The sequence below is a fragment of the Oncorhynchus mykiss genome, chromosome 28 (genome assembly GCF_013265735.2).
Source record: "Oncorhynchus mykiss isolate Arlee chromosome 28, USDA_OmykA_1.1, whole genome shotgun sequence".
Taxonomy (NCBI): Eukaryota; Metazoa; Chordata; class Actinopteri; order Salmoniformes; family Salmonidae; genus Oncorhynchus; species Oncorhynchus mykiss.
In genome coordinates this window covers 28,463,194-28,482,815 of record NC_048592.1, presented here as the reverse complement: position 1 = coordinate 28,482,815, position 19,622 = coordinate 28,463,194, and the positions used below count along the sequence as shown (strand labels likewise).

The 19,622-nt window shown below is 39.3% G+C and overlaps 1 protein-coding gene across 1 annotated transcript in view; it reads left to right on the top strand.

Moving 5' to 3' along the window:
• Window positions 1–19,335, top strand: part of plppr5a (phospholipid phosphatase related 5a) — a 43,459-nt gene extending 24,124 nt beyond the window's left edge. Inside the window, exons 4-6 of the mRNA XM_021589702.2 lie at window positions 2,854–3,030; window positions 8,421–8,561; window positions 17,034–19,335. Coding sequence (XP_021445377.2) covers window positions 2,854–3,030; window positions 8,421–8,561; window positions 17,034–17,063 — 348 coding nt within the window. The 3' untranslated portion in view covers window positions 17,064–19,335. The remainder of the gene's footprint in view (window positions 1–2,853; window positions 3,031–8,420; window positions 8,562–17,033) is intronic.
• The last annotated feature ends 287 nt before the right edge of the window (window positions 19,336–19,622 follow it).

Genomic DNA, 19,622 nt, shown 5'->3' with positions numbered 1-19,622 from the left:
TTAATATTACCTGATTAAGGTAATTGGGTGAACGTAATTAACTAGAAAGTCAGGGCACCACAAAATAATGTTTATAGAGCTGTTATCTTCCGAATAAACTCTTAAAGACCTAGTAATCTTTTACATCAATAGCAGTCAATATTTAATCGTGACTTTATTCAGTCTCATCTGAAAGTTGTAAATTCTTGGTTATCTTCACGAACCCAGCAATACAACATTTGGTTTAATTCTTTATTTACTAAATACCTTAAATAATCATTCAGAATGGATCATTCATTGATTACAAATTATGTCATAAAGAAAACGTCCCTGGTGGACGGAACAGATACGTTGGATGGTTACACAAAGAGAGGGGATTGGGTTTGAGTGAAAGAGCGGGAAAACTGAGTAACAAAGGGAGAAGCCAAGCTATCGTAAATACAGAATCTTATGCATTCTAAATAACTGCCCATTTGAAAAAGGAGAATGCAATAAATATTTACTCTGATCTGTGCTTCGGTAGATTGGTCGTCGATGGAAGGCCGGGTTTGTCCTTTATGGATCTCTGGTCCTCTGAAGAATGTCTAGTGGTGAATTGGAGTGTGGTAGATGGATACTTGGTATTACCGTTGTCATGTGGTAGAATAGATACTCTGTCCGTCCTCTCCTAGCCCATGTCTACAGTTGCTGCGCTAACGCGACGGCTAGGAGGTATCACTTCTTTAGTGAATAAGAGTTCAAAGTATATACCAAGTTGCCATGCTACAGTGGGGCAAAAAAGTATTTAGTCAGCCACCAATTGTGCAAGTTCTCCCACTTAAAAAGATGAGAGAGGCCTGTAATTTTCATCATAGGTACACTTCAACTATGACAGAAAAAAATTGGGGGAAAAATCCAGAAAATCACATTGTAGGATTTTTAATGCATTTATTTGCAAATTATGGTGGAAAATAAGTATTTGGTCACCTACAAACAAACAAGATTTCTGGCTCTCACAGACCTGTAACTTCTTCTTTAAGAGGCTGCTTTGTCCTCCACTCGTTACCTGTATTAATGGCACCTGTTTGAACTTGTTATCAGTATAAAAGACACCTGTCCACAACCTCAAACAGTCACACTCCAAACTCCACTATGGCCAAGACCAAAGAGCTGTCAAAGGACACCAGAAACAAAATTGTAGACCTGCACCAGGCTGGGAAGACTGAATCTGCAATAGGTAAGCAGCTTGGTTTGAAGAAATCAACTGTGGGAGCAATTATTAGGAAATGGAAGACATACAAGACCACTGATAATCTCCCTCGATCTGGGGCTCCACGCAAGATCTCACCCCGTGGGGTCAAAATGATCACAAGAACGGTGAGAAAAAATCCCAGAACCACACGCCTAGTGAATGACCTGCAGAGAGCTGGGACCAAAGTAGCAAAGCCTACCATCAGTAACACACTACGCCGCCAGGGACTCAAATCCTGCAGTGCCAGACGTGTCCCCCTGCTTAAGCCAGTACATGTCCAGGCCCGTCTGAAGTTTGCTAGAGAGCATTTGGATGATCCAGAAGAAGATTGGGAGAATGTCATATGGTCAGATGAAACCAAAATATAACTTTTTGGTAAAAACTCAACTCGTCGTGTTGGAGGACAAAGAATGCTGAGTTGCATCCAAAGAACACCATACCTACTGTGAAGCATGGGGGTGGAAACATCATGCTTTGGGGCTGTTTTTATGCAAAGGGACCAGGGCGACTGATCCGTGTAAAGGAAAGAATGAATGGGGCCATGTATCGTGAGATTTTGAGTGAAAACCTCCTTCCATCAGCAAGGGCATTGAAGATGAAACATGGCTGGGTCTTTCAGCGTGACAATGATCCCAAACACACCGCCTGGGCAACGAAGGAGTGGCTTCGTAAGAAGCATTTCAAGGTCCTGGAGTGGCCTAGCCAGTCTCCAGATCTCAACCCCATAGAACATTTTTGGAGAGAGTTGAAAGTCCGTTTTGCCCAGCAACATTCCCAAAACATCACTGCTCTAGAGGAGATCTGCATGGAGGATTGGGCCAAAATACCAGCAACAGTGTGTGAAAACCTTGTGAAGACTTACAGAAAACGTTTGACCTCTGTCATTGCCAACAAAGGGTATATAACAAAGTATTGAGCAACTTTTGTTATTGACCAAATACTTATTTTCCACCATAATTTGCAAATACATTCATTAAAAATCCTACAATGTGATTTTCTGGAATTTTTGTTCTAATTTTGTCTGTCATAGTTGAAGTGTACCTGTGATGAAAATTACAGGCCTCTCTCATCTTTTTAAGTGGGAGAACTTGCACAATTGGTGGCTGACTAAATACTTTTTTTCCCCACAGTATATGCTCATGCTATATTCTTGCTGGTATAGTTGAAATTCATTCTTCCGGCGTGTAGGTTGTCACCTTCACATTAAAATTCGATTCGAAAATTCGAATAAAATTACATTGAATCTTTTCACAAATAGTTTCACATTTAAACATTTAAATTGCACAACAATTCCATGTGAATATGATAACTAGAATGTGTAGGCTTTCCAAGATACAGTTTGTCGTCCTGTCATCAGTAATAATGTTTCAGATGCCAACTGATCTGGCATCATATTCATTTAGTACCAACGCATATTGTCAGCTGGTTGGATTACCGAAATATGGTTCCGTTCCCATCTGTTGATGTCACCAGACTCTCTCTCAATGTTAACAAAGGGATTTTCAATAGTCACATCGGTAGAGTAGAGAGAGGAAAAAGGGGAAAGGTATTTAAACCTCCCCCACACAGGCCAACGTCATGACAACACTTAACATACTATCAAACTGAGTTCTGTTGTGTGTGTGTTTGTCTCCCTGCTGCAGATGTACATCACGTTAAAAGTGAAGGCCAAGGGGACCAAGCTGGCCAAGCCACTCCTATCTCTGGGACTTATGTGTCTGGCCTTCCTCACAGGAATCAACAGGGTAGTGGAGTACCGCAACCACTGGTGTGACGTCATCGCCGGGTTTATCATCGGAGGGGCCATAGCAGTCTTCATGGTGAGTGAACCAATGTCTTTATACGAGAGACTTCTGTTTAAAGATAGAAGGATCAGTTCTGTGAATGTGTTTGTTAAATCCTGTTACGTGCTCATTACATACTCATGTTTATTACATGCTTATAACTTACGTATTACATGTTTAGTCCATGTGTATTACTGCTTATTACATGTTTATTACACATTTGTTCCATGCTTAAAACATGCTTATTACATATTACGTTTTTTACATATACTCTTCATGAGGCCCTCGCCATTTTCAAATGGAAATGCTTGTTGTTTGAACTCTGTACAAGTGTTTGTTTTGTATTTGCTACATGTGTAAAATCATGTTATGCAGTCTCACTGTCAGCTCTTCAATTTCTTTCATTTTAATCTAAAATATGATCACACCGTCATTACTTTTTTCTGGTCCAAGTCAAGTCATCTACATACTGTATATTCATTTACATGATAAAGTGAAGAGTAATTCTGTTCTTGAACTTACATTGGTGAGGCAATAGAAAAGAAGGCTCTATGAATATTTTATATGAGATGAATGGGAACTTGTTATCTGCCCCTTTGACCGATAGACTTGTTTGGACCAGTGTTTTTCTCTGTGTGTTGTGAGGCCGTGTCAAACCCCTGTCCAAGTTTTTCAAAAGCCACAGACGGTGCAAAATCATTTTCCCATGCTGCCAACATCAAGGGAAAACTCATTTGGATAGATGATGGGGGGCATCAGGTGTTTTCAGTGTTGATATGTCGAACAACAACCACAACAACTACCAAACATCAGAGTACCGGTACATACCCAATGGATTTATGGGGTTTCATATTCATTCTGAACAATCCAGAAGGGAACATAATGGAAAGATGTACTTTATATTTTAGTCTTGATGAATTTATGAACTTAATAGGTTCCCCAGGTATCACTGAGTCAGACAAGTATACGTGTGTATCTGCCTGGGGTGTATTCAATTTGAAAGTAAATGATTATTACCTTGTGCTTGCCTGTGTCCCTTCTCTCTCACCATCTCCTAGGTGGCACAGGTTACTCATGTTGTTTCATATTGCCACAAGGCTCCTATTTTAGAGGAGAATGGCCAGGGATAACAACAAGATGTAGGATGAAGTTGCCCCGAAGCACTGATCTAAGGCCTGTTTTACTGTTTCCTTCCAATGATGGAGATTAAGACATGGATTAGTTTGATCTGGTTTCCACTAACTAGACACAAAGTCAAAATGGGCTATATTCATGAAAACAAAAAATAGCTTTTTGGTCTTCGTTTGTTAGGCATGAAGTTAGCATTGTGGTTAAGGTTATGGTTAAAGTTAGGGTTAGGTTAATAATCATATTTTAAGAAGAGAAATTGTCGAAATAGTCAGGGTTTAAGACTTTGTGGCTATGGTAACTTGTGACGACCATCTGATCCTGAATCTGCTACGGTGATCCTTATTTAACTGTCTAGATGTTGATGGAAACCCTGCATATCCCTGGCAATGGCTCAGTCCTGCGAGGGTTTTCTTCCTCATATGGCTGGCTAATTGGGTCAGATGAATGCAGTGGGGCCATGTGGAGCTGTTTAGGACAGTTCAAGTGAGCTCCTGTATGAGTGGATTCCTGTGATATCTCTGCAATACAACGTTATTCTGTGGTGTGTTTCTTAATTGAGTGAGTGTGAACAAGAGTTTCCCAGAATGCAGAGCACTATTCTGTGGAGAAATCTATCTGAACTGTTTGGATTACAAAGTGGGTGTGGATACATAAGCGCTAGATTGTTGCTCATACTGTAGCTGACATGTTTATCCTCAATAACGTCAAATTACTACTAGCACATACTTATCTTCAAAGACGAGCAAATCATTAAAAGAAATTCCAGCATAGATGGAGAGTTGTAGTGTAGTTTTTCCCTGGGTAGAAGAGAGGTGGAGGGTTGTTTTAGGTTCTGTCCCAAGTGATAAACTACACTATGGGCCCTGGTCAGACGTAGTAGTGCACAATGTAGAGCATAGGGTTCCATTCGGGACACTAACTTAGTATGGCCTAGTTAACTAGACTGGATGGGGAAAGGGGATACGTGGCTATGGACCAGCATGGGATTTCTGAGATCAAATCACAGGCTAGCAGACGCATATCACACATTATCAGCAAGAAAGCACAGGTGTAAAGAGAACTTGAAAAAATAAATATATGGTTTTCGTGTGAACAATTCCCATAAATGTTTCTGTGATTGAAAGTCAGACAGTTTTCCCTTGTAAAAATGTTTTGATCCCTCGTTTATTTTCACCAGTTCCAGCTACATCTGGCCTCCCATCTAGGGACTGACCAGGACCGACCCTGCTTAGCATCAGAGGTAAACCAGCAGTGGGATGCAGGGTGGAATGCTGCTGGAATGAATGTGCCAAAACATGCCACTGGAAAAAAGGCAGAGAAAGCAAAGGCCAGGGTAACATAACCAAAGATAGGGAACATTGCAGGAAAGAGGGAGGTGTTTTATATAATCACGTTATCAGATAATTTTTTTTTAGCTCAAAACTATTTAAATTGAACCTGCTCTAAAACAATATATTCTCTCCTCTGTTCCGCGAATGTCCCGTAAAATCGTTCCCTTGTCCTGCATTTGGGATTTTTAGATGTGGTCACCCAAATTCCACCAGTAAAAACATTGCAACTGTAACTTGTTAACACCATCTTTTCACGTGTGGAGGATAACATTATTTCAACTCCATATGTGAACTTGCAATTCCACATGTGAAAGTGAGATTTTCTTACATATGGAAATGCAAATTAGAGTTTCATCTTTACATCTGGAATTGCAAGTTGTGGTGGAAGAATCAGAATTAGTTGGGTAACATAGATAATTAAGATGTCTTATCTGCATAATATGCTTATATGATGTACTTGTTATTAGAATGTATCCCTTCGGACTCTGGTGTTGGCAGTTGCACGTCTTTCGTCAGCTGGGGCTCAGTCACCTGGGGCTCAGAGAGGGGAGAAGTCAGGCTTGTCTTTCACATGTCCCTGGTGCTATGCATAATATCAGAAAGGGAAGAGGACAGGAGGGAACATTGTCTTCATATGTGAATATATCTTTACCTATTCTTAAACCGTGAAGGGATGGCGTGATTAATGGGGAACCAGTTACTTGTCTCCACAATGTCTGTGCGCCAGTCACTCCCTCCTTTGGCATTGGGGGATGTGTGTGGTAGTGTCTGGAACCATTGTATGTCATCTCTGATGTTGCACTTGTCCTGGGGTAGTGTATGACCTAGAGGCTCACTCCCCTCAGTGAGCTTGTCCAGGTGTGTGGTCAAGAAGGGATTTAACTTGAGATGGGAGTATCTGAAGTTGACAAATTATTTATGCCATTGGATGAGTTGGTGTTTTTGTGCTATGAAGTACCAGGAACTAGATCGGAACCTCGTCTTAGTGGCCAAACTGAACGATAATTTATAGTGAATGCTATCTGTCTACGGGATACTCCTTTCTCATTTAAAAAGTCTCACCTTGTGACACGTTCTAAACATCTGTGGTTTATGTCGACTAGGGGATCTTTGCTATTAAAGATCTCAGTAGCTTTTGTGTTGTGGCTCTCAATCAATCATCACTATTGCAAAGCTCTCACTAATAAAGATTCAGTTTAAGTGTAACTCTGACTTGTGTGATAAGTTTGTCTCTCCTCATTTGATAATACAGAAATTAATCACCACAAAGTTAACGTGTAAAAAACAATCACAAGTGGAAGTTATTCACATGTGAAACTGTAAATGTGATTTTTATATGTGAGTGTTTTTCACATCTGTGGAGTTTTCTTACATGTGAACCTGTGAATTTGATTTTCAAATGTGATTGAATTTCACATGTGAACTTGCAATTCCACATGTGAAAGGTGAGATTTTCACTTGTGAAACTTCATAACCGATTTCACGTGAATGTTTTTAACATGTAAAACCGATAATTTCATATCTGAGGTGAAAATGTTATTCTTCTCCCATGTGAATAGGTGGCGTTAACATGTGAACTATAATTATGGTTTCACGTCTGAAATGTAAACTGAACATGTGAAAACAGCTATTTCACGTGAAAATGGGATTAGCAGATTTGATGTGTTTATATGTAGAATGTGTTCTTTCTGGGTGTGTACACAACATACTGTATGTATCTCACATTACCGCACACATGTCTTTTACCTCTGATGTGCACTATATTTGTTCACTGGCTATGTGCGTGTACCCTGCTTTTGTTAATCCACTCTCACATGCAATGTTCAGTCACGCCTGTGTCTGGAGAATTTAGTGCCGTGGTGTGAGATCGCAATTTGCGCACAAACAGTTATTACCACATTTGAAGTTTTATAACATGCCATATCTCAAGCTGAGGCAGGTTTTTATGCTGCACGCTACAGCAACCTGCTGAGATAATGGAAGTGTGCTAAACACATACTGAAAATAACTACCACGTATACAGTATTATTTATTTATTTGGGATGTAATTCAACAAATGACTGCGGGGCTCTTTGGCCTGTAATGGTAATGGAAGAGTCCCTTTAGATGATATTGTTCTCTGAGTTGCATTTCTCCTCTGTCTGAACATTGCCTTAGATAGTAGTCAAATACAAAAAGCTTGTTTGGGCTCTGGTAATGGATGGAACTCCTTGAGGACACACACATACATACATGCATGCATGCATGCACACACACACACACACACACACACACACACACACACACACACACACAGACTCAGGCGCGCATGCATTCAAACACACACACACACACACTCAGGCGCGCATGCATTCAAACACACACACACACAGCTCTGATTGAATTCATATTTTTGGGCAAGTCATGCGAATCCTTCATCTTAGGAAAAAGGACTTATATAACCCTTGTTACGAGAAGAGAAAGGAAATCTGCTCTGTAAAAAACGCCACAGGGTCTCTCTATCTCCATATCCGCCTAACTAACTTACTTATTAACTACAGATGTAGGAGCCAGTTTGCTACAGCAGGAAAATAATCCTTCAGCAGGCCAGTAACAGGAAATGTGAATTAATGGAAATTTTTGTAGGGGTTGATACATTTTTTGTAAGGGAAAATCAAGTCTGACATTTTAAAATGGAAATTAAAACATCAGAAGCCTTTTTAAACCTCATACTACACGTAAAATATGTTCTGCAACAGGGTGATCAAATTAAGATCCTATATCTGTACAGTATCTCTTTTCCTTATCTCTTTGTCCTGTCCTGTCTTTTCTTTTTCTTTCCCTCTCTCTCTCTCTGTCTCTCGGTCTCGCTCTCTATCTCTCTTTTGCTCTTTCTCTCTCTCTTCCTCACCCTCTCTCTCTCACTCTCTTTCTCTCTATCTCTCTCTCTATTTTCCTTTGTCTCTGCCGTGGCTGTGAGTGTAGGTTCTAGGGGTGGTGCAGAACTTCAAAGGGAAGAGCCTGCTGAATGAGATCCCGCCGGAGGAGAGCGTGGTCAGCAGTATTCCTATGATGGGCCAGCCCAGGATCATGGACAACACGATGGAGAAGTACATAGCCTCACAGGTACTGGCAGACACATTTAAATGTAGTAGGCTAAGTACAACATACTGTGCTCCCGGCTCTGCTAGGTACACTTTCCTAGTGTACTTTGCATTTTAGCCTCAGCCAATTCTCCTGTGCCCACCATACAGAAAGACACATCAGATGCATTCTATCCTCCATTCTCTGTATAGAAATATCAACACTTCCACCATTTCCAAGGTGTGAGGGTGTATGAAAATGGATTAAAAAAATATACATATGTGTTTGGAATACAAAGTACTGTATCTAACTTGAGAGTCCTATATATTGTACAGGTACAATTCTTTTAAGCTCTTTCAATGTCTCAGCCAAGAGTCCACAATCCCGGTCCCTGAGGGAGATAGTGTCTGTTTGCTAATGTCTATTTCCTAAATAGATTCATACAGGTGATTAGCTACAGTATATACTGTACCATACACATTGTTACATTGGGATCAACCACACACAGTGTTACTTTGGGATTAACCACACACATTGTTACATTGGGATCAACCACAGACAGTGTTACTTTGGGATCAACCACACACAGTGTTACATTGGGATCAACCACAGACAGTGTTACTTTGGGATCAACCACACACATTGTTACATTGGGATCAACCATACACATTGTTACATTGGGATAAACCACACACGGTGTTACATTGGGATCAACCACACACAGTGTAAACGGATAAGGTAAGAGTAAAAACCTGGCTCTGTTACCTGTCTGTACAAAGTGTTTTGATAACTACAAAGCCGTGTGTGTGTGTGTGTGTGTGTGTGTGTGTGTGTGTAAGTAATTGGGCTAAGTTGCCCATTTGCGGTTTATTGATTTGAAGCTAGAGTAACCCTATAACTGACAGGAGATCACTGTACCGACCATTGGAAGCTAGAGTAACCCTATACCGGACAGGAGATCACTGTACCGACCATTGGAAGCTAGAGTAACCCTATAACTGGCAGGAGATCACTGTTCAGACCATTGGAAGCTAGAGTAACACTTTAACTGACAGGAGATCACTGTTCCGACCATTGGAAGCTAGAGTAACCCTATAACTGACAGGAGATCACTGTACCGACCATTGGAAGCTAGAGTAACCCTATAACTGGCAGGAGATCACTGTTCAGACCATTGGAAGCTAGAGTAACCCTATAACTGACAGGAGATCACTGTTCCGACCATTGGAAGCTAGAGTAACCCTATAAATGGCAGGAGATCACTGTTCAGACCATTGGAAGTTGGAGTAACCCTATAACTGACAGGAGATCACTGTTCCGACCATTGGAAGCTAGAGTAACCCTATAAATGGCAGGAGATCACTGTTCAGACCATTGGAAGTTGGAGTAACCCTATAACTGACAGGAGATCACTGTTCCGACCATTGGAAGCTAGAGTAACCCTATAAATGGCAGGAGATCACTGTTCAGACCATTGGAAGTTGGAGTAACCCTATAACTGACAGGAGAGAAGAACACTACTGGAATACACCATGTTTGTAGATGGATGGGGATACATGTTTCGCAACATCAAGTTTTTGTCTAATGACAAAGTTCTGTTTTGTTTATTGTTTTCAGTTGAATTCATATATCCCATATTCATTCATTCATTCATCCAGGAAAAACTATAACGCCCTTTAAAATACACATGTTGCCTTGTCAATACTATTATTACATTTTGTATTAGAAGTAAGACATGATATCCTTCATTACTAACAACTGGCTTGATTATGGGATCTTTATTAATGAACTCTGTTCAAATCTCTGAATGCTGTAGCAGGCAACCAGGAAGTCAGGCAGCCAGGCAGTCAGGCAGTCTGGGGAGCAGTGAGCCTGTCTCTAAAGGTTTTTCTAAAACATCCTAATGTGTCAGATGTATTTGGGTCACCTTCTGTACTCTGTTTCCAGATGGCCTATGGCCATGGTGATGTTGAGTGTGGCAATGCATTCAGTGTGGAAATGCATTTAGATATATCCTCCTTGCCGCAACGCTACATTGTACACTGAGTGAAACTGCTTTCCATTGGATGTTTGATTTCTATAGTACACCTAAAGTACATCTTGTCCCTCAAACCTAACCTACTACAAATTTGATCATTCTTGCCATTAAGGCTTTGTTCATCGTACGCATGCACGCACACGCACACACACACACACCTCTCCACATATCCGCCTCCTTATTCACCTCACACACCTCATGTTAGCAAGATGAGGGCATCCTCTTTTGCTTTGACGAATGGCCCAATGTAACTTCCCCTGGACTCATTGTGGATTCATATAGGTGGAGCACCTGGTCTCCACAAGGCACTTCATCAAGATTACCAAGGAGGTCAGCGACTTTATTTTCCTGCAATGCATGGCCTAGCATTCCCTACCACTATAGAGCCTCCAAAGACTAAATCATTAATCTCCAGGAGCTTTGCTATATGCTTAGAGGCAAACCAGAAGCTGTACAGTGTGTTAGCTTCAACTTCATGCAGGCCCTGTGTGTGTGTGTGTGTGTGTGTGTGTGTGTGTGTGTGTGTGTGTGTGTGTGTGTGTCAGAGGGACCGGGAAGATTTTAATTTACTGGCCATTTGAGAAATTTTACAGACCCATATGCATTGGGTGCATGATAATGCATCTTAATAACAGAACATGCAACTAATTGCCAAAATGCAATTCACAGGAAAACACCATTCTTAACAGTGCACCTTATGTGACAGAGATAAAAATGTCTGTTTGAAACTTAGAGGGGAAATCTAAAGATGCAACAACTACGATGGGTTGCTAATATGACTAGGATTGCGCCTTGGGTTCCAGACAACAAAAGAAAGTTGATATGAAAACCCATAGAACAGGAAAGAAATGGCATAGCAGTGGGTCCAATAGGGAAGTAAATGAAAATACAGTGCCTTCAGAAAGTATTCACAACCCTTGACTTTTTTCACATGTTATTGTGTTAGTCTTAAATTTAGCTTTTTGTGTCACTGGCCTACACACACTACCCCATAGTGTCAAAGTGAAATAATGCTTTTTAATTAAAAAAAAAAAACTAATTAAAAATGAAAAGCAGAAATGTCAAGAATCAGTAAGTAGTCAACCCCTTTGTTATGGCAAGCCTAAATAAGTTCAGGAGTAAAAATGTGCTTAACAAGTCACATAATAAGTTACATGGACTCACTCTGTGTGCAATAATAGTGTTTATCATTCTTTTTTATTGACTAAATCATCTCTGTACCCCACACATCTGTAAGGTCCCTCAGTCGAGCAGTGAATTTCAAACACAGATTCAATCATAAAGACCAGGGAGGTTTTCCAATGCCTTGCAAAGAAGGGCACCTATTGGTAGATGGGTAAAAAAAATTAAGCAGACATTGATATCCCTTTCAGCATGGTGAAGTTATTAATTACACCTTGGATGGTGTAACCCAGTCACTACAAAGCTACAGGCTTTCTTCTTAACTCAGTTGCCGGAGAGGAAGGAAACCGCTCAGGGATTTCACCTTGAGGCCAATGGTGACTTCAAAACAGTTACAGAGTTTAATGGCTGAGTGAAAAGAAGTATAGAATAAATATTCCAAAACATGCATCCTGTTTGCAACAAGGCACTAAAGTAATACTGCAAAAAATGTGGCAAAGAAATTCACTTTTTGTTCTGAATACAACATTTTATGTTTGGGGCAAATCCAATACAAAGTGTTACTGAGTACCACTCTCCATATTTCAAGTGGTGGCTGCGTCATGTTTTTGGTATGCTTGTAATAGTTAAGGACTTGGGAGCTTTTCAGGATAAAAAGTAAATGGAATGGTACTAAGCACAAGCAAAGTCCTAGAGGAATACCTGGTTGTCTGCTTTCCACCAGACACTGGGAGATGAATTGATCTTTCAGCAGGACAATAACCTAAACACAAGGCCAAATCTACACTGGAGTTGCTTACCTAGAAGACAGTGAATGTACCTGAGTGGCTGAGTTACAGTTTTGACTTTAATATGCTAGAAAATCTATGGTCAAGTTTGGTGGTTGTCTAGCAATGATCAACATCCAATTTGACAGAGCTTGAGGAATTGTGAAATGAATAATGGGCAAATATTGTACAATCCAGGCATGTAAACCTCTTTGAGATTGACCCATAAAGCCTCACAGCTTTAATCCCTGTCAAAGGTGATTCTAACATGTAGAGACCCAGGGGTGTGAATAATTATGTAAATGAGATATTTCTGTATTTCATTTTCAATAAATTTTCAAACATTTCTAAAAGCATGTTTTCACTTTTTCATTATGGGGTGTTTTGTGTAGATGGATGAGAATCGAAATCATTTTAATATATTTTTAATTCAGGCTGCAACAACAAAATGTGGAATATGTCAAGGGGTCAGAATACTTTTTAAAGGCACTGTAAATTTGCCAAAATTATTAAATTACCCCTCTCTATACAGAAATAAAATCAGTAAAAAATAGCTCACCAGAAAGCATGACAGCCACAGAGGAATCGAGGATAATTAACGTATTTTAAATTGCTGTGGATTGTTTCAAATCACAAGTTCCTAGGTTGATGCCTATTTGTTGATCCCTCAATTTGGGCAGCACACCTGGCAATAGTTTTTGCAACAATTAGCTAGGCCTATCTAAAATATGTGTGAAAAAAGCATCTAAAATATGTGTGAAAATGTGTCTTGAGTATAATTTAAAATGTTCAGACAAGAAGAAGGGGAGGGGTAAGTGACGAAGGTATAGTCAAGTCTGTCAACTCCTACCAATTCGTGCGCATTCATAGTTTTAAAAAAGAAGAACATTTAACCCCTTTTTTCTCCACAATTTCGTGATTACGATCTTGTCTCATCGCTGCAACTCCCCAATGGGCTCAGGAAAGGTGAAGGTCGAGTCCTGCATCCTCGGAAACATGACCCGCCAAGCCGCGCTTCTTAACCTGTCTAGCGGAACCCTCGCCAATGGCCAATGAAATTGCAGGGCGCCAAATACAAATCAATAGAAATCTCATAAATTACATTTCTCAAACATACAAGTATTAGGCACAATTTTAAAGATACAATTCTTGTTAATCCAGCCACAGTGTCTGATTTCAAAAATGCGTTACAGCGAAAGCTCCACAAACAATTATGTTAGGTCACCAACTCACAGAAAAACCCAGCCAGAGGAGAGGAGTCACAAAAGGCACAAATAGAGATAAAATTAATCACTAACCTTTGATGATCTTCATCAGATGACACCCATAGGACTTCATGTTACACAATACATTTATGTTTTGTTTGATAAAGTTCATATTTAAATCAAAAAATCTAATTTTACATTGGCGTGTTACGTTCAGTAGTTCTAAAACATGCGGTGATTGTGCAGAGAGCCACATGAATTCACAGAAATACTGTGAAAATGCTGATGAACTTTAGATACACTTCTCCTTAATGCAACCGCTGTGTCAGATTTCAAAAAAACTTTACGGAAAAAGCATAATCTGAGAACGGCACTCAGAGCCCAAACCAGCCAGAGAAATATCCGCCATGTTGGGTAGTCAACATTAGTCATAAATAGCATTATAAATATTCACTTACTTTTGATGATCTTCATCAGAATGCACTCCCAGGAATCACAGTTCCACAATAAATGCTTGTTTTGTTCGATAATGTCCATAATTGATGTCCATTTATGTCCAAATGGCCCTTTTTTGTTAGGGCATTTGGTAAACAAATCCAAAAGTGCGTTCTGGTACAGTCGGACGAAAAGTTCAAAAAGTTATATTACCGGTCGAAGAAACTTGTCAAACTAAGTATAGAATCAATCTTTAGGATGTTTTTATCATAAATGTTCAATCATGTTCCAACCGGAGAATTCCATTGTCTGTAGAAAAGCAATGGAACGAGAGATACCACTCATGAGAAATGCACGTGACTGAGAACGAGGCTGCTGGCAGACCCCTTAGTCAAACAGCTCTCATCCGGCCCCCCTTCACAGAAGCAGCCTGAAATAGGCTGAAATAGTGGAAGCCTTAGGAAGTGCAAAATAACCCATATCCCACTGTGTATTCGATAGGGGTGAGTTCAAAAACTACAAACCTCAGATTTCCCACTTCCTTTTTGGACTTTTTACTCAGGTTTTTGCCTGCCATATTAGTTCTGTTATACTCACAGACATCATTCAAACAGTTTTAGAAACTTCAGAGTGTTTTCTATCCAATACTAATAATATGCATATATTAGCATCTGGGACTGAGTAGGAGGCAGTTTACTCTGGGCAAGCTTTTCATCCAAAAGTGAAAATGCAGTCCCCTATCCCAAAGAAGTTTTAACGTCTGCTCGCTTAACCTGGAAGCCAACTGCACCAATGTGTCTGAGGAAACACCGTTCAACTGACAACTGAAGTCAGCCTGCAGGTGCCCAGCCCACCACAAGGAGTCACTAGAGCGCGATGAGCCAAGTAAAGCCCCCCTGGCCAAACCCTCCCCTAACCCGGATGACGCTGGGACAGTTGTGCGCCGCCATGTAGTGACGCCGCAACACTGCAACGCAGTGCCTTAGACCGATGTGCCACTCGGGAGATTCATTGTTTTATTATGTGAATTATTTGCCCTTTTTATGCATAAAAAAAAAAATCCCCATTACATATGTCACCGGTAGTAAATGTACCATTAATCCCCGTTATTTGGTTACATTCATTTCTGTTAATGCATGTATTAATTACAGTCATTTACTGTTCTCATTCTTGGAGTGGAAATATTGTTTGCAGAGTTCACAACCTGCTAGACTTGTGAGAAACATGTTTGGGTTTATTTCATAACCATCATTTACGAGTTTTGTCAATTTTTTTCATTGTTAGTTTGGAGTGCTACATGTGAGCAATGAGCATGTGTCTGGTTTCTCTGTACTGATAATGTTGAAGGAGCGCTCATTCCTGAGCATGCATAGAAGTACTTGGCCTGCTGCGCAGAAATGCAGGAAATCTTTTTTTTTTTTTTACATCCATTTTGAATGATAGTATATTAAAACTAATACATCCTCACAGTAGGCTATTTGAAAATCTTTCCAACCATCTCCCCCTCGACAATCACCAATCCTCGATGTGAAATAGCAATGGAAGTTTTTGGCCTGCTGCTGCATTGGTCTATAGGTTATAAGTTCCATGCTCTCATTTCTTTAGCCGCCAATGGAATCACGGTGTATCAATGTCTCCATATGGCAGAGGCTGGTGATCTCGCATTTTTTGTTTAGTATCATTTTAATTCTTATGATTAACCACATTACAATGATTTTGAGAAACTAAAACATTATTATTGAAATTAAGCTGTTCTAAAAAAAATTGCATAATGAAAATCATAACTGGTACTCAGTACAGAAGAAATTGTATGATAAATTGTAAACTAGCCCAGACTTGAAACTCGCGCTGCCTATAAAGTCTTTATAAAATAATTGCCTTCATTTTTTCATGGTCCCAGTTAGCCTATAGGCTACTTTGAAGAAAGGTAAAACTCATAATTCCTCATAATATGAAATAAAACGTTCAGGTTTCAAACAATTAAGTATGTTTTCAAAATGCATACTGCCTCCAGCTCACATTGTAAAGTGGTGGGTGACACGTTAATATCCTGTTGCCTGCACTTGAATGGTGAATGGGAGGCGTGCTTCAATTACCAGTTGAGAAATAAAATAGTAGCTCTTTTTAATCGTGCACCAAAACAGTTTTTAACACAGGATTGTATTTAGAATTGTTGCGAAATGAATGGGCTTATAAAAGCATGTTTTACTCCAGCAGCAACCGGCTGAGTAGCAGCAGGAGAAATCCTGCTCAAGATAGGCTCTGTATGCTGTGTGGTAGTTGTGTTGGATAAATAAGATGCATGATGACTAACGCAAATATACACAGGCCAAGTTAATTCCACTAAATGATGGTAATGAACCTACAGACAAATGAGCATGACGGTCAAATGTATTTCCATCGACTGGTATTTCCATCAATGATAAAAAGCATTATTTTGGCATTTTTTCTCCTAGTCATTTTGGCCAGCAACAGTTTTATTTATCAGCTTTAAATATTTTTTAATCAGCCAAAAGCCGGAAATTGCTTAACGGAAACCCTGGTGTGTGTCTTCGTGTGTGGACAGCCAGCCCTACAAGCACCTCAGCTGGTCAAATAAAAGCAACCGACTCATTAGCTGATGGTTATGTAAGGGTTGTTACATCATTGAAGAAAGGAAAGGTGGAGATGTTGGGGATGAAGATATAATTGGACCGATACTATGCTGTATCTTGTCAGATGTTTTTTTTTTACTTTGTAGTAAATTGACCAATAATATAAGCAATCTTCTTCTTCCGTTAAATCGAGACCGCAATTATCATCATGATACCAAGTAGCCTACTGTTTGATCTGTCTGAATCAGTATACTTAATAAATGCTTCATGGCATTTCTGGTCTAATCCTGGAATGTGTTTAATCATTGAAGATATCTCGCTGTTCTTTACATTTTTTCTTCTTTTCTCTTTAGAATCCTATTACTTTTGCCGAGGTTACATGACAATGAATGTGTCACATGACACACATTGTTTGGACGTGGTTGCTGCTCGCTTATCAGTCATCATGGTCGCCAGAGGGAGGGAGGGCCACACTCATCCTGATGTTGATGTGTATCTATACTAGGGTTGGGGATCAATTACATTTCAATTCAGGCATAAAACTGAAATTCCGATTCAATAATTTACTTCTCAATAAACTGAAAACCTTTTCAGTTTTTGAATTGTATATTTAAATAACTTCCAGAATTAACTGAGCGACTTTAATTATAATTGACCCCAACCCTGACCTATACAGTATGACACTATTTCCAATCAAACATTATGTTCACCCTGATCATTCCAAAGGAATTGGAGATATTTCTGTAGTTTTACCAGTTTATTTGATTTTTTTCCAACCAGTCAACATTTTCTCTCCTTCTTTCTTCTTCTTCATTCCTCTCTCTCTCCTGTTGCAGTTTGACGTTTATTGTCATGAATCTTTCCCTGGCGGCAGAAGTGAGTGATATCCGCTAGATGGGCCAGCTGCAATGTAAAAATTGGCTATTTCGTAAAAATTCATTGAAACAAACATTTGCTTTTTGCTCTTAATTTAAGGTTAAGGTTAGGCATTAGGGTTAGCAGTGTGGTTAACATCATTGTTAAGTTTAGGTTTAAAATCAGATTGTTTGACTTTGTGACTGTGCCAGCAAGTGAGCACTCTGCAGACCTGCCTCCAGAACACGAGTCATCCCAATAAAATGCCAAGCTGCTCCTCTGTCCTGCTGATTACTGGCGTTCATTGAATTCCCCAAAAGTATTCCTTATTTTATATACTGTATCAAACAAACATAATACTTCTGTATATGCACTTTTACTTCCTCAAAGATTAGGAATCCTATAGCCCAACTGTGTAAACCTGTATTATGTTTATTTCTTATTATGTCATATGTGTTGGCTTGACAGTATGATGTATGTATTGTAACCAGTGCAATCCAAACTGTATGTTGTCAGAGCCACTCTGTGGGTTTATTTCTGTTTAGATTTTCTCAACCTGAGAGAACGAAGATCCAAAGATCACTGACATTTTAGTATAGTCTTTATTGGTAGTTTTCAGAGGAATCCCTCTTGCGATTAGCTAGAAATACGTGGGTGTGCGACTGTGTGTACGTGTGCGAATGGATCCGTACATGTGTGTGCATGTGTACTGTATGTGTGCTTGGTAAACGTTTCAACATCATTTTCTCTTGTGGATTGAAGGATGTTGCTTAGGGCTTGCCAGACAATCAACAACCATAATATTGCCACGGTCAGGCAACATAGCTATTATGGAAATAAGATGGAAATATAAAGATGTTTTTTTTTAGAGGATGTGTTTTTATTCCTCAGTTCGATTTTAATGTGTTGCGAAAGCATTGATATTTTTGTACATTTTCAACATTTCATTAAATTGATATGCTATATGTTTTGTGTATTGATTCATACTGTATGTTGATATGGCAGATACTTGTTTAGTACAATATGGAGTATTGTTTTAAACTCACAGGCCAGCAATGAGATTCATAGTTGATGCACGACTAGACGTCAGTTTCCCGAATGCATTGTGGTTGAAGTTGTTTTTATACCACCACAGTTTGATGAAATCTCCTGTTGTATGTTCTTCTCCATGATTCCATTTTTATACCCTTATACTGTACTGTTTACCTAAATGTCTTACTGTATGTCCCCTCAATGTCTCATAGATATCATCTGAACATTGAGAGTTTTGGTATTCATGGGCCGTTAGAGGTTTCTATCCATGTACAGTTTGATTATATGGTTTTTATGCATTTAACATTTAATAAAATAATTCTTTGTCCTAGTTTTTCTAGAAATGTATGGGACATTTGAATGATTCTGGAGATGTACACCGTCAACCATTATGGTACTTTCAAAAATATGTAAAGATATATTAATTATTATATATATTAATTATTATATATCAAATCAAATGTATCATATTAAAGTTTGATTTGTGTATTGTTTTGATTTTAGTTTCTGAGTGTTGTTTTTTTTCCTTTGTACAGATTGTGTTACTATTCTAACCTCTATGACTCTTCTGTTTTGCTACTATTAACTTCTGTTTTGATATTGTCCCATTCTACCTGATCTTTGTTTATTGATCTTGTCACCATGAGTAACAGTAGCCCAGCAGCAGCACATCTTACACTGTAGAAACATGTAAAAGAACCAAACCGTGAGAAAGTTGCGGGGTGAAATGTATTTGAATATAATCTAAATAAATATGTTCTACTCAGGCATGTTTGTTGTGTTGAATATGTATCAGACTGGTGATGATGACAGAGCAAAACATATATTGGAAAGAAAAGGTGTAGGGCCAACTACTGCACCACCCAAAAGGTTAGGCCAATTTAATTCACAACCAAATGGTTACTGGTTAAAATCCTATATGTGGGCTATACAGCAGAGGAACAAATGCCCTTGACAAAGAACATGTACAGTTACCTAAATTGAAACTACTGTGGATGTGGCTCATAATTGTGGTTTGGCATCCCATACTAGTTATACGGCATCCATATTAGGAC